At 33.3% G+C, this 15,597-nt stretch overlaps 1 protein-coding gene across 9 annotated transcripts in view; it reads left to right on the top strand.

Moving 5' to 3' along the window:
• The window catches only part of HUWE1 (HECT, UBA and WWE domain containing E3 ubiquitin protein ligase 1), a 564,154-nt gene that overhangs the window by 299,651 nt on the left and 248,906 nt on the right, over positions 1-15,597 (top strand). For all 9 annotated transcript variants that reach the window (XM_089233267.1, XM_089233272.1, XM_089233273.1 and 6 more), the window contains exons 49-53: positions 4,675-4,922; positions 6,179-6,225; positions 10,070-10,154; positions 11,868-11,995; positions 14,477-14,594. In XM_089233267.1, coding sequence (XP_089089393.1) covers positions 4,675-4,922; positions 6,179-6,225; positions 10,070-10,154; positions 11,868-11,995; positions 14,477-14,594 — 626 coding nt within the window. The remainder of the gene's footprint in view (positions 1-4,674; positions 4,923-6,178; positions 6,226-10,069; positions 10,155-11,867; positions 11,996-14,476; positions 14,595-15,597) is intronic.

Raw genomic sequence — 15,597 nt, 5'->3', positions numbered from 1 at the left:
ACATCGGATGGTGTAATTTACACGTTTTGCACTGTGATTTCAGAAGTGGTCTTGAAAGAGCATCATTCTTTTTAAAAAAACTTACATGTCTTCATAATTTGTTGTGTATTGTGGAAGAGTTGACTGGGCTCTCATAGGGGGGGGGGGGGAACACACAGACACTTGCTAGAGGTTAAACATTTCTGAGAGTACTTTAAGCATATGTTTAATTAAGTAGACATTTAATTAGGGGTACTGTTAAAGTCAGTAGTTATCAAAATTCAAATGGATAAAGAATATTTAAAGCCAAAAAATATTGTCCGAAAATTATTAGCAATCATGCAGTCATATATAAAAAAATTTCAAATAAAATAGACGCAGAAATGACGTACTGTGTGAATGCGTACCATACGAGCAGTCCTGGTAATGTAGCGATCATTCTGAAGATAATAAGTTATTGGTGCGAGGAAGAAATAAGTTGTGAGAGAAATTTTTCTCTATCCAGATTCTTTAAGATTCATTAATGTATTTTGAAAGTCATTTTTATTATTACAAATATCTTTTGATAGAAGAGTTGATCAACTTTGCCCAAGAATATTACGAAGACACCAACAAATAAGGCAAATACACGAAAATAAGAAGTCCTAATGCATTTCAACACCAATGGGTGCCATTTTCAGAGGAAAATTTAACCACTAGTCACGCTGACCGAGTTTCCCACTTGGGTTGAATACAAAATCTTAATGCTCGGTTGCTCAGCGGAAGAAGTATGTCTGTTCACTTCAAACTTCGTGGTCAGAATGAAGCTGTGAGCCTGCGTGAGATAGTAATGCAGCATCCTGATTGGACACTTGCGAAATAGTGCTATCCGATTGGTCTATTCGAATTTTCTTATAATTCCCGCTCTAAATGAATTTAAGCCATGGTGTTGCGATCAGGGGTGTAGATTTATTATCGTTAACTAGCGTATTTTTGAAGGCACGAATATATGTGCATTCATAGAAATCTCTGGTTGATTGTTGTAGAAATCAGTTGATTTAGATTTCCTCTAGAATTCTACTAAGCAAATTGAAAAAGTTTTTTCCCAATTTTATGATTGTAGCCTTATTATATGTGACAAATTGGTCATCAGGTACGTAATTAGGCATATGCTTAAAGTACTTTCAGAAACGTTTTGCCTCCAGCTGGTGTCTGGAACACCCAGCACTCTCTTCGGTAATTTTCAGATTTCATATTCTACAAAAAATTCATTGTTTCAATAATTTGCATTCAAATTCTGTTGCTTGTCATCAATTTTGCTATCAGTGTTTTGCTTTTTATTTTTTGCCATTTTTCATTTAAAATAATATTGTATATATATAAAAATGTTAATTCAATACACCACATGTTTCAGCTGCCTGTGGTGATTGGTATTGGTGTGTTTTGGCAACATTACTTAATTTTGCAACCTTTTGGTGCACTTGCACATGTACATCAAGTTTATTAGCTATAGAAAAGAAGTACATAAACATAGTTTTTAATACATTTGTTTGTAAGTCATTACTGATAAACCAATTACGAATTATCAATAAATCAGTTTTATCAAACTTGATAGTGAATGTCATCAGTAGAATAGAGTAGTGCTAGGATCAACAGCTCACTAGCAAAATGCCATACTCTGTATGCTATGCAACCTTCATAATTATATATTAATTTACACTCATGTCCATAAATTAAGGATAATTCAGAATCGCACGGAAATTGAAATCTAAAGTAAAAATTTCACCTGTAGAATTATCACACACATCTGCAAGAATGATATGCAAATTTCAGGAAGCCACCAGATGATGCCGATAATACGTCACAATGACGAGAGTGTAAGAGAGGGGGTATATAAGGAATGGTGGCAAAGAAGTAAAATTGTTCACAAGAGTTCTGTAAGGCGCTCAGTGCCATAAGCGAATAGTTATGACACAGAGGACGCATGTGGCTGATTTTTTACGTGGTAGAATTATCGGCCGCCTGGAATGTGGGCATACTCAGATGGAAGTACCCGAGGAACTTGGAATTGGCCAAAGTGTCATCTCTAGGCTTTGGCAACGATTCCAAGATAACAGAAATGTCAGTAGATGATACAGTACAGGTCACCCCCGAGTTACTACGCCGAATGAAGACCGGTATTTGGCAGTAACTGCCAAAAGAAGCAGACGGAGCACAGCATCCGACCTGTCTCGTCAGCTATCTGCAGCCACGGGTACCACAGTTTCAAGGCAAACAGTGTACAGACGTTTGGGAGATATTGGTCTATATGCTCGCAGACCTGTCAGATGTGTTCCGCTCACGGCAACTCACTGTCGGCAGCGATTAGCCTGGAGTAGAGAACATGCAATGTGGACATCGTCACAGTGGGCTTGTGTGATCTTTTCCGACGAGTCCAGGTTTAGCTTGCAGTCTGATTCACGTCAGACTTTCATGTGGAAAACACCAGGTACCCGTTACCACCAAGACAACATCATTGAACGATACCGTTACGGTGGTGCAGCATTGCTCGTTTGGGGTGGAATTATACTGGGTTCCAGAACAGATCTGCATGTTCAAACCGGAACCATGAAATCCCAAATTTATCGGGACATCATTCTGGAACATGTACGATTGTTTAGGGGTGCCATGGGCGCAGAATTTGTGTTTATGGATGACAACGCCCGTCCTCACCGAGCAAACATCGTAAACGAATGCCTTGAATCTGAGGATATAACCCGTATGGAATGTCTAGCATTCTCACCTGACTTGAATCCGATAAGGCATGTGTGGGACATGCTTTGCCGACAAGTTGCAGCCTGTCAACCACCTCCTGCATGTGTACCGGAACTTCGGAGAGCATTGCTTGCTGAGTGGAGTGATCGTCCCTAAGATCAGATCGATAATTTGATACTCAGCATGCCTAGGCGTTGTCCGGACTGTATTTCATCGCATGGGAGACATACAATGTACTAACCATCATACCAACCATGTAATAGTAAGTTTTTGTAAAGGAGATATTTTTTACAATTGCTCCAGGGAGCAAAAATCGTAGTTTTTATGAATGGTACCATACATACACCATCGTTTTTGTTCTTTATCTTTTGTTTAATAAATGGGCTTTATGAATAAGTAACATGTTTTTTTTTAATTTTTTATTATTTTTTTTATTGGACAAAACAGAACGCATTACAGAATACATAAGAAAGACAGATGACAAAACAAAATAGATAATAAACAAAAATGGACAAATGGACATACATATACACCCACTCTGTGACCCTCAAGGGACATCTTGTCCTTCCAGAAGGTCAAATAATTTGTAATACTATATTTCTATTTTTCAAGCAACATTCATTATTATTCTATTATCATGAACAAAAAAAAACCCAATAATTTATGATTGTGTGCAAGCACAATAATTGGATTTTTATAACATCACAAAAATATGTTGAAAATATTTAAAATTAAAACAAAAAATACATCTTGTTCATAGTATTATCTCTTCAAATTTTGATTAGTGTTCATGAAAATTGTTGAAAATATAGATATTTATGATAGATATCTCTATGCACAGAAATTAAACACATGTATTGTAAAAGTTAAGGAAAAAAAAAATTTTTTTTTTTGTGTTAGTAAATATTTCTATTGTATTAGCATTTCAAACACAATGAATTATAATATTTTTGATTTTGCAAAGAGCAATCTTTTATTAGTATAATTAGCAGTTTGGTATTTATTTAATACCTTTGGAGCAGTGTAACTAAAACTTTTTTTGAATAGAGTTTTATTTGTTTTTGGCACTTAATATTCCATACTTAATCTACTTGAAGATCTGTTTCGATTCTTTATTAACCATTCTTCATTTGCTATAACAAATTTTATTATTCTGTATATATAGTTTTGTCTTATGGATAATGCATGGCACTAAGTTTTGTTTTGGTTAGTGGGATTAGTTTTTATTGTGAATCTGATTTTATTATATATATTATCTAATTTATTTATGTTAGTATAATATGCACCTCCCCAGGCACAGATTCCATACGTTACAATTGAATATATCCATGCGTAAAATCTGTTTTTAAAATTTTTTTCATCTATTGCATTTTTAAGTCTATATAATACCGCTGCAAAAGTTCGAATTCTTTTAGTTATTTTTCTGCAAGCAAATTCCATTTTAGATCGTCCTGTATTATTATGCCCAGATAATTGTAGTCGAAAACTCTGTTTATTTCTTGGCAGTTACAGTATGATATACTATGACTAGGGGAATGGTTATGAATTTTTATATGTATATTATTAAAATAATTTGTTTTTTTTGTTATTATGTTTTGTTTCTGAACCTTTATTTGCCGGAGCTGGCATTATCCTTAATTTATGGACATGAGTGTATAATCGTAATTGTCATAATATAATTTAACTAGGTTGAGCGATTCTAATTCTTGATTTCAACAAAGATTAAAACTTCAAGTAGACTTCAATAAAAAAAACAGGGCATACAAAAAAGGAGCCAGTCAAAATTACATTAAAATTCGAGAATATCCTGGGAAATGAAGGTAGTAGAATGTTACCATGATTTTTAGAATGTATTATGAGGTTGCAGTTCAGTTTGTTTGTGGTCGCTATTGGCATTGTATCACCAATTCTTATTTAACTAGATGTAAAATACCCGAGTATTTTTCCTTTGTTTTTTTGCAGAATGAACAATATTGTGAGAATTCTCCTTCGTAAAGGGGTGGTAATGGACCTTGCCCGAATTCCTCACAATTTAGACCTTTCAAGTCCCCATATGGCATCTTCTGTGAACAGTGCTTTGAAGCCATTAGAAACTCTTTCTCGTATAGTCAATATGCCATCTGGACAACAAAGTAAAAGCTCAAAAGGAAAAACATCAACTGCTAGTTCTGAAAGTCGTGATTCAGGAGTGCCGCCAATTGAAGAAGATGGTAGGAATAATGAAATATGTTTTATTATTGCCGTATATAAAAAGTTATTAATAAATTTGAATCAGCAATTTGAGTGATAGGTATTTGTTTTCTGTTGTTTTTTTCAGTCTAATAGAAAATAGATTTTAGATAGATAATAAAGTATTTTGTACAGACTTAAATAAATGAAGAAAAAAGTGATTAGTGAAAAGAGGTGATTACTCATTTAAAAATTGATCCTTAAGAGTTTCAATGAATATTAAAGACCAACAATTTTATTTGCAAAAGACTGAATAGCATCTTCACCCAAACTCAACTAATCTATTATTCAGCTAGTTAGAAATTTGATATCGGCTATTGTGCAAGAAATCTTCATGAAAATGTGCAATTGAAATAGTTGTTTCTGTAGAACTGTTGTGTTCACGTAAAAAGGATCCTTTTACATGATCTTTTGCTGTTAGAATATGTACATGACAAAGTTTTTGCCTTGATAGATGTGTTGAACTCCCAAAGTTTTAATTCATTCCGATTAAAATTTTTAATGTTTTGAAAAATTGACCTTTTTGTGCAAAACAGGAGATATCTTGGCCTGGAGTAAACTGAGCTCTCTGTTATCTAAATGGCTCATTAGTAACACTATGATCAAAATTAATTTGTTTTTTCTTTACCTCAATGGTTTTTTGTCTATGATTTGAGTTCAAAAAGAAAAGCATCACATTCATAGAAAAAGAATGGCTGGAGGGCAGAACAAGAAACGTACTCCATTAATCTCTTTCTCATCTGTTTTTTTTTTTAATGTTAATGAAGATGCTTGTTTCTAGATATATCACTGTTACTTCAAGTAAACATCATTCAAATATTTTGCTTAAAGTCTGTATGTGAATGTGTTGATGTATTATAATTATTCAGAAGAAAATATTGATGTTGATATGTGGTATTTTTTCTGGTCTTCATAAGATTGTATTCGATAGCATCACTGAATAACCATGATTTATACTGTGATACAGCTGCGGCTTATGTTGCTTTAAAAGTTGAATTTCATCTCTGATAATTAGTTAAATTGTTTTTGCAATTGTATTTTCTTCATGTTGCGCACTACTTAATATGCAGTATAAAAAGCTTGTACTGATTAAGTTTCAGATCTAATTTTTCAATGATGGCCTCTCAGTTTCTTTATCTAACAACATTGTTGGAATAGTTTTTTGTACTCTTTCCTATTTTGTGGTTATCATTTTTCTTTTTTTGCTCTGTAAATATTTAAATGGTTTTTCTTTTAGATGATCATACTACTGGTGGCACAGAAAATCAGGGTCAAGAAATTTCGGTTTGTTTTTCTTAAGTTTTTTTGTTCAATGTTTTTTATATGAAATAATTCTTTGAAAAGTTCTTAATGTATTTATTAAAGTATTTGCATTATTTTATCTGATTTTTTTAAATAAAGAATTCAGATACGCTACCAGATATTAAAAATGCACTGTCTTGAAGGAGTAATGCTATTCATCTGAAATTTCAAAGGCAGGCAAGGTGGAGAGAAAAAAAGCTATTGATGTGGCTTTTGATATTTGACCCCATCCAATCACTTGCAAAGGGTTTTCAAAGTTAAAGATATGGCTGTGGACAGAAGCACTTGCAGGCTTTCATATTCAACCTTTTGCTTGCATTTATTTTTGTTATCAATCACAATCTCTTGCTGAAGAAGTGAACATCTGTTTCAAGGATGTACAAATAACAACAGAAGCTGAATTATTGGTATATCTTACAGTGGCCTCATTATGTTTAATCGGGCACAAGTTCCCATCAAGAAGGCTGTGGCTGACCACAGGCAATGAACAAACAAGCTGATTGTCTACTCAGATGAATGGAATTCAGCTGACTGCATCACACTATCGCCATGACAACCTGGACTGTACGTAGCAGCATTAGATTTTTGCACTTGTACCAATATTGTCATCCAGCAAAGCATTTGCCATTAATATTGATTCACAGAAAATATTGTCTGTATTGGCATAGAGCTGAAGCACACAATAAAAAGATATTGCCTTGAGTGATGTATCTTGCTTTTAGCTTTGGTCAAAATGATGTTAGACCATAGGCGTAGGTATACTACGTAGGTAAGGGAGATACTCTCAATACTAAGGAAACCGGTAAAAGAAGGGGACATCTGAGTTTCTTGTGGTGTTTTACTTACTTCTTATTTTTAAAATTGCATTTATCTTTACCATGACGATGAATTCGTATATACATGTGAGAGAGTTCAAGAGAAGACAAACTTAAAGCTGATCTGTATTATCTCTGTATGGAAGGCAATTCGTAACGCTGGGTCTGAACCCTCCGCTCTACCAATGTATAGGTGTTGGCTCTACTCGATGCCCAAGCATGCAAAAACCTTCTTTCTGTAAAAACTGCTCGAAGGTGTGGGCTAAAAACTGGTGGTTCAGAGCAACTGGTTTGGGTTGTATGCAGGTTGGGATTACATTGAATATTCATGAATTATTAAGGAACTTGACAACCTTAGAAAGTTGCTTTGTGGGAGGAGGGGTGCTCATGCTGCCTTAGCCCTCAAGGTTCCTGTGGCAATGAGGTGCTGTGTAATGTACTTTCAATTGAAAAATTGAATTAAATTTTCAACTTCTTTTAAATTATACTATGATTATATTGTTCCCCCACGGCAAAGCTGAACATTCATCACTACTGTCAAGCTTGAAGCCAATGTTCGCATGTCTGCACATTGTTCTCAGCTTATTCACCAGACTCGTCTGTTGAAGCCATAGTGGGCCCAAGAGCTAGAATGCTTTCAGTATCAATGACCAATTTTGATATGTTCGGACTATACCATACTGAAATGTGGCATGATCAACTCTTAGGCCCTCCTCACATGGGTAAACTAAAGTTCGGCAACTGATAAACAGTTTCCTGAAGACCAGCACGTATATCATTCTAGACGCCCTCACACGAGGTAATTGAAGTATTGGCGATGAAATATCGGTAGCTTACTCTACTGATCTACAAAGACAGTAAAACAACCTAGTCATAAGCTGGTAAATTAATCTTTTTTTCAATGTACCTTTGGATTGTGAACATGTTTTTAGAAATGAATTATTTGATTCAGACAGGCGCCTCTGTGAATAATGAGCGGGGAGAAACCATACTTGAATTTTTTTTTTTCAGAGGAAACCCACTTTCACTGAAAGACCCAAATTTTGCAATTAACTTGGGTCCCAGGACCCTGGTAAATTAGAGCACGGTGACATCTCTGTATACTATTCTCCTGTTGATAGTTAATATTCATTTTCAACGTACAGCGGTTGCATTAATATGAGCAGTGTTCAGAATGTTAAAATACGATGGCTATTATTTGTTGTAAGCATTTTTTTAAACAAAACAGCCACTAGTTGTTTTTCGCCAAAGTCTGGGTAGTAGTTTTCACCACTATCATAGAAATTTGCTGCCGTAACCGTGTACAGTCAAATCCCCTTATAACAAACTCCAATACAACAAAGAAATCATTGTGTATAAAGGAATTTAAGATTTTATTAAATTTAACAATTGTTAAAAAAATTTCGTAGCAGAATTTGGTGGTAAGGAAAAAATTCCTTATTTACATTCCAGATAATAAAAGGAATAAAGTTAAACACCAAAAATTAGGCATTGAACTTTTTTTTTTGGATAAGTTTCATCTAAACATTTCAGGCAAAAATCCATATTTTTCTGTAGAAGTATTGTGCAAGCCAAAAAACAAATTTCTCTAAATTGTACAATGCATTCAAACATTTAGTTTATTTTAGTTCAAGCATGTGCAATGCTTGAAAACAAATGCTTTGAAGATTTTACATCCAAATTCATCTAAATTCCAGTTTTTTCTCATAATGGAGAATAAATGTCTTGAAACCCTTTGTTTCTGGAAAAGGTCTTGTAAGCATGCCCTGTAGAGACAGCTACATCCACATCTTGAAATCAAAAATTGTTTCCTTTTTATGCCACTCATTTTGAAACAGAAGAAATATGAAACATTCTCAACACTTTGGCACTGGCTTACCACGGATTTGAATTTTTTCCACATGCTGTATTGTTGAAAATTTCAGCACAAGCCATAGAAGAACAATCCTTCCCCAACAGTTCATAGAGTTAATTTTATGATGAAACAAATTTTATGGGATCTATTTTGAACGTTGCATACTCTTTTGTCGATTTATAGAAATATCTTTTTGCTTTCATTATAATGGATTTTTCATTTTATATGGTATCGGAATTCACATTACATTGTTCCTATGAAAACTTATTTTGGGATTAGAAAGGTTTTTGTTACAAGATTTTCGCTATAATGGCATTCGTTAAAACAGGGCTCGGTATATATGTTTTCAGATTTTTTTTTCCTTCATTTTTAATATTTTTTCTTTACTTAAACAAGATGAAAGGTGATTCTGTATACAGAATGACATCTATGACATTCTCTGTGAGCCCAAATGTTGTAGTGAAGCAGTTGAACACCCCTTCCTTTGTTTTGAAAAGCCATCAAAGGCGTTGAAAGACTTGGCAATATATAGGGTTCAGAACTAATTATGATACTGTCGATACACAATGCTTAAAAGAATGCCTTCTTTCCTAAAAAATTGACTATGTATTAGAGGTAAAGTTTTATATCTTTTTACTGAAATTAAGGATTTGAATTTCTTAGCAATTAGGGAATGCATATAGTGCCATTTATGATGCTTGGATTCATAAACATAAATGGAAACAATTTCTTTATGAATATTGGGCACGCATATTTGAGAATAAATACGACAGAGTGTACTTCATAATTGGCAGGATTTTGTATCACTGCTACCATTTTCCATTCAAACCAGACTCGGCATAGCAATGACAGAAGCCCACAAGAGAAAAAGTAATAGATCATGTGGTGAAAGTCAGCTTTTTTTTTTGCCAACTTCTAGAACGAAAAGCAATTTTTAATTGCCTGACCCTCCCTGTTGGTGGACAAAAATGTTGGTCCCATGGTGTTTTATCTATTCCAATGTAGTATGACAGAAATAATTGTGAAATTTTTTGCTCTTTAATGTTTGGTATCAAATGAACAGTAGTTGTACATTTTCTTATATTTTGATGGAAATAAAACTCAATCTAAAAAAATATTTTTGAAGTTTTTTCTTTTATTTCTTTCGCTCTTCCAGATTGATTCTGAGCTTGAAGGAATAATGAATGAGCTTTTAGATAGGCATGGAAGAAATGTTGAAGAACCCATTTCATTTTGTGCTGGCAAGTTTATATACTTGATACATATATATATATTTATTTATTCTACAATATGCTATTCAAAATTTGTGAAAAATCGAATCTTGTTATAATGAGCTCCAAGAGACCAAAGAAATCACTTCATTCTAACAAAATTTCATTATAAAGGAATTCCAAGTTTTATCAATGTTCCTGTATAAAATTATCTGGAGGATTAGAAGTGTTCATTAAAACGAGATTTTCGCTATAACGGTATCCGACTGTATCTTCTTTTGAAAATGACTTTCCATGCTTGATCATTGAATATAGAGTTTATTTTAGCAAAAGTTGATGTTAAAATATTAAGTCATTATAAATAACATCGCTTTTCTTAATTGAAAAAAGGCACAAGAAACATGCTATTGTCAAGGTTTGTTATAATGACCACCTTCACTTCACAGAAAATGGATGTTTCATTGTGTGCTGGAAAAAAAAATTGAAGAAATTCCAAACTTGGTCCATGGACAGATACAGAGGCACAATCATCTCCATTTTTTTTTTAATGAAAAAGTGTTGGAGGCATAGATGGGAAAGCTGAGAGGGGCTATCACTGATTTCTTCCCTCCTCTTGTTTAAAGAGCCTGTATCTACTTATGAGTAGGCCAGAACAAAATATGATGTGCTTTTGATAATATGAAGCAGTTATATTAAAAATGAAAGTTTTTAATATAACTGTTTCAAACTGATTTTTACTGAGTTAGAAAATAATTACATGCAATTTAATGTTCAAGTATCGTGTTCTGTTTGAGACAGCCATGTTTAATGAATGTAAACTGGAAAGCGCTGATTTTTAGCATGAGAACATAAGTTTACTCCTCTGTGTAATCTTACATCCAGAATCTGATATTCGCATAACATGAAAATTCGGGCACTTGATATTACATATTATAGAAGACAGGTGGCAGAGCGCATCTGTAGAACACGAAACATTTACCATTCTGACAAAATAAATATGTTGAGGTCACGTATACCCTTGGCAAACTCAATCCAACGTGTATAAAATCATTAGTCCATGTTGCTCTATAGAATTTCTAACTTCTTGTACTGTCAAGTAGTAGTCACACACAAGTGTTTATCAGACATCCCAATGTGTACCAGCCATTACAAGCCAGTTATACCTAATTTTTAAATACTCAAACTTAAGATAGAGGACATAAGGTTGTGAATTTTGTTGATCACTTTTCAAAAAAATTTCATTTTTTCCAAGAGCAGAGCAAGTTGAGTTAAGACATAGCATTGGATTGAATTACCTTTGCAGATTGTTGCATTAGATGCAAAATGATATGGGATGAATAAAAAAAACACTTGAGACACCTACCAGTTACTATAATTAGAGGAGCGTGCGAGTGGCGGCTTATCTATGAAGGCTAGTATCAGGTTTGCGGGTTTGATCCAAAAGATTTGTCAAGTTACTTACTTTACTCATCAAACCTGAGGTGATCATCGATAGAGCTTCCTCAATATACCCTTGCTATAATTCCCCTCCATGCTAAAAACAAGGGTGGAAGTATGTCTTTCTCTGAAGAGATAGATTTTAGACTCAACTAGATCGTAGTAAATTTCAGTGGCAATAGGTTCGTTATTGCAGTGCTGTGGAAAGTAAATCAGTCACATGTTACATTGATGACAGCTAAGTTGCAAGTTTTTTTTAATCTATTTCAAAAATTGAATATAATTGAAATTTCTGTTCTGAAATAGGTGAACAGCCTGAAAGTAGTGATTCTGAAAGCAATCCTGAGTCTTGTCACAGTCGCTGTGAAGATGATGTTGGTAGAGAAGAAAGAGTTGATGATGATGAAGAGGAAGAGGATGATGATGATGATGAAGTATATATTGTTTGTTCAATATTTCAATTAAGGCAGATTGTTCTTCGTTAAAACCATTGTTTTTTGTTCATTCATACTGCTTCACTATTTTCAACTGGCATGTATGTAGTTTTTAGCCATTGACTTGAAAATAAGTTTGGCTACTTTCAGGTGCAGCTGAATACAAAATTCCAAGATCATAAATAAGGGTTAGTTGTAGAAAAAATATTGAGATGGAAGCCTATATCTGACAGTTGTATAAAAGTAGCAGGCATTCCATGCTTTGTGAAAAAGTGCTGGCATTGTATTATGCATAAAAATTTAAAAGCCTGATTACCTAACAAGGTGGTAAAAAGAAAGTATATATTTTTTATGGGAAGTTTATCTCCTACAATGAATGGGCTTTATTTTGTTGAATTGGAAATGAATGGCATCTAGTTATTCACATTTGATTTGAATGGAAATGTGATTACAGCAAAAAAAAATTTTAAAGTGATAGTTGGAAGAAAAAGTGTAACAAATAAGGATTTTGGTTATTTCCATATAAAAAGAACCCAAAATTGAAAATAAATAAACCAAAAAACCTCAAAAAAAGTGTTGAAGTGTTAATCTAAAAATGGCTGCCTGATGGATTCATTGTAGAAGAATTATTCATATTTGCTGTAATAAATTTTTATTACAGAAAGTGAACTATTCCATATATTTACCAAATTGCAAAAGAAAAAAGAATCACAACCTGGAATTATTCTTAGCCAGCTGATACTGGCGTCCTTAGACCATATTAACAACAGAAATAGTTGAATAAAAGTTCTTAATCCTAATGTTTTAACATACGGGGGACAGGGGCTGCATGATCAACCTTTTGGGTAAAGCACAAGGAATTTCTTCCGATGATATTTTGAGTTACCAACTTTCAATATTTAAATAAAAAAATTGGTTAAATATGAAAATGAGTGGCAAGTTTAGAGAAAGCTAACAATCACTTGTGTCTCTAAGCTAGGGTCAGGAGATCCCTAGATTGGTCTGATCTCAAATAATGGTATCGTTCAACTTTTAAATATAATCTGAGGTGATGTAACTAAATTGAGTCTTTTGCAGCAGCTGAGGACCTTGTGCTGGGCTCATTTGCAGAGCTCAGCATCCTTTGTCTGGGTTCAAACGGTCCTTGAAAAGTCACTAAAAAAATAAAAAGTTCATTTTTAACCCTCCTTGAAAAATGTATGTGCCACATCCTTGACACTGAAAAGAAATTATAATTTTTTTCCCAAAATAATTCATAGTTTTTTTTTTTTTGGAAATTAAGGTGATTACTTGAAAATATTGTATTTCACTGTATAGTGGTACCTGTGATTTTTGTAAAAAAACCATGTTTTTTTCCAGGGTTTTCAGGCCTTTGAAATTACAAAAATACCTTGTTAAAATTTCATTTTTTGGAACTGGGAAATTCAGTGAACTCCCCAACCCTGTAAGCAATATGTGAAATTTCACTGATCTTCATTATCACCGCCACCATGGACATAATTTAACCATCTGAAAAATGTCATATTTTTTCAAGAATATATTTTTGCTCAGATTTTGTGCAGGTGATAAGTGCTCCATTCATCAAGAATAAGTCATTTTTCTTTTGTTTCTTTTAATTATCTTTGTTTTACTCTGTGTGCATCACCCTATAATACAACAAAGGGAAGGTGAAAGACTGTCTCTTTCTGTTATTAACTTTCAACAGAATCTAACTCTGCCCATTGGCAGTTGATCTGGCAAATAAGGGTGATAATAAAAAACAACTTGCTCAGAAATGAAGTTTAATTTACAAATGTGTTTGGGCTCATTATTGCTGAAATTAGAGGGTGTTTAGGATCTAATCTCGTATAATTTCAGAAATACAAGGCATCAAGCTAGGCAAGATATCTCTTGAATGTTGCTGTGTAAGGGTTAAAGAAAATAGCCAAAAATTATTTGGGGAATGTGGTCTTTCCCCTCATGAATGAAACAAATAATTTTAATCTCTCTGAATCATAGATCCCATGTTTAAATTTTGTCAATTTTAATCAAAATAACATTTTTAGCGAAATCTGTTCATCAGATAATATAATTACTGTTTTATTGTGTATATTGAAATATAATTTTTTCTCTCTTTATTTTCTTTTAAATATTGTAAATTTTGTAATTCAAATGTAAACTTTAACTTGTTTACTTTTATCTTCATGACTGGAGACAAATAAATTATGTATGATATGACAAGATTGGTTGTGAAGTGTACAGAACAAATATTACACCAAGAGCAAACTTTGCTATAAAATCAGCATTTAGGGTGTCTGAAATTTGTATCTTAATGCTGAAGTAGACCTTGATGCAATCCAATGGGGAAAAATAGCACTCTATTATGTCAGAGTGTCAAGTTTAAAACTTGAATAGTTTCCTTTTGAACATTTTTTAATAGTTATAAATTTGTCTATATTTTCTTTATTTATTTATTTTTTTTGTCTATTCAATATTTTTCAGAGTTCCCACTTTGATGTGGGTGGAGATTTTCAGGAATTAGAGAATGCTTTTTTCCGAATACAAGATAGAGGCGATGATAGTTTGGTATTTCAGTTTGAAGAAGTTTTTCCATCCTCAGGTATTTTTTAATTTTCCCATTCTTATATTTTAGTTTTATTTTAATCATAACTTTTGGTGCTGCTAAAGCATATTTTGTAAATTTTACTCAGCAGCCTTTGGCAAGAAATTCAAGTCAAAGTGTAATCTCAAAGTAGATAGATGCGAACTTGACCTTGAGGAAAAAATTATCAAGTGTCTTTTTTTTTCATGTGCACAAGGACTTCCTTGGCTTCAACTATTCATGTTTGCATTGATAAACAGTTGAACATAAGCTTTGTGAAACTTGCAGGTACAGAAAAATGTGTGTCACAAAGATTTTTTAAGATGAAAATCGAAAGAAGTCAAAACTTTGTTCGCTATTTGTAACCAGTGGTGTCTTAATTGGGGAGTCCTGAATTGAACAGGGGCTTAAACAAGATACTTGTTGATACTTTATGTTGCAAGTGGATTTTTTCTTTCATATGAATATCCTGATGCAGTGTTTTTTCCGAGTAATAGACAAGGATCTTGATTAATACATTTTGGCAGTATTTTGTGTTAATTAACCTAGGATTATGAATTTCTGTAACTTTTCAACTTTAGTAGTGAATACATATGCAATGCAAAATTGCTTTTCCTTTATTCAAACGAATCGTTGCAGTTGCTTTTTCTTTTATTTTTGATGTTGATGTAAGTCTTCTCTACCCCAATTACATCTAGAGCTTTAACAACAGCAAATGTGAAGACTGAGTAAAACGCTTTCTCAAAGTCATGTGTCGCTCTATAAGTTCCCTGATTGTTTGGATGTGATCCATTGTACTGAATCCACTTCGAAATCCTGCTTGTTCTTTTGGTTGAGCTTCGTCCAATTTGGATTCAAGCCTATATGTCAGCACTTTAGTGAAGATTTTATAAATTACTGATAAGAGACTGATTGGTCGATAGTTCTTGATATCATCTTTTTCGCCCTTTTTGTAAAGAACCATCATTGCGTTATTCCAATCTTCCGACACATCCGATTTTGTGAGACAATTTGTAAACAA

Source organism: Pholcus phalangioides, unplaced genomic scaffold (assembly GCF_987345545.1).
Source record: "Pholcus phalangioides strain wild (caught in Gottingen) unplaced genomic scaffold, Ppha-v1.0 ptg000007l_1, whole genome shotgun sequence".
Lineage (NCBI taxonomy): Eukaryota > Metazoa > Arthropoda > Arachnida > Araneae > Pholcidae > Pholcus > Pholcus phalangioides.
Note: the sequence above shows the minus strand (reverse complement) of the source record. Positions and strands in the feature narration are given on the sequence as shown.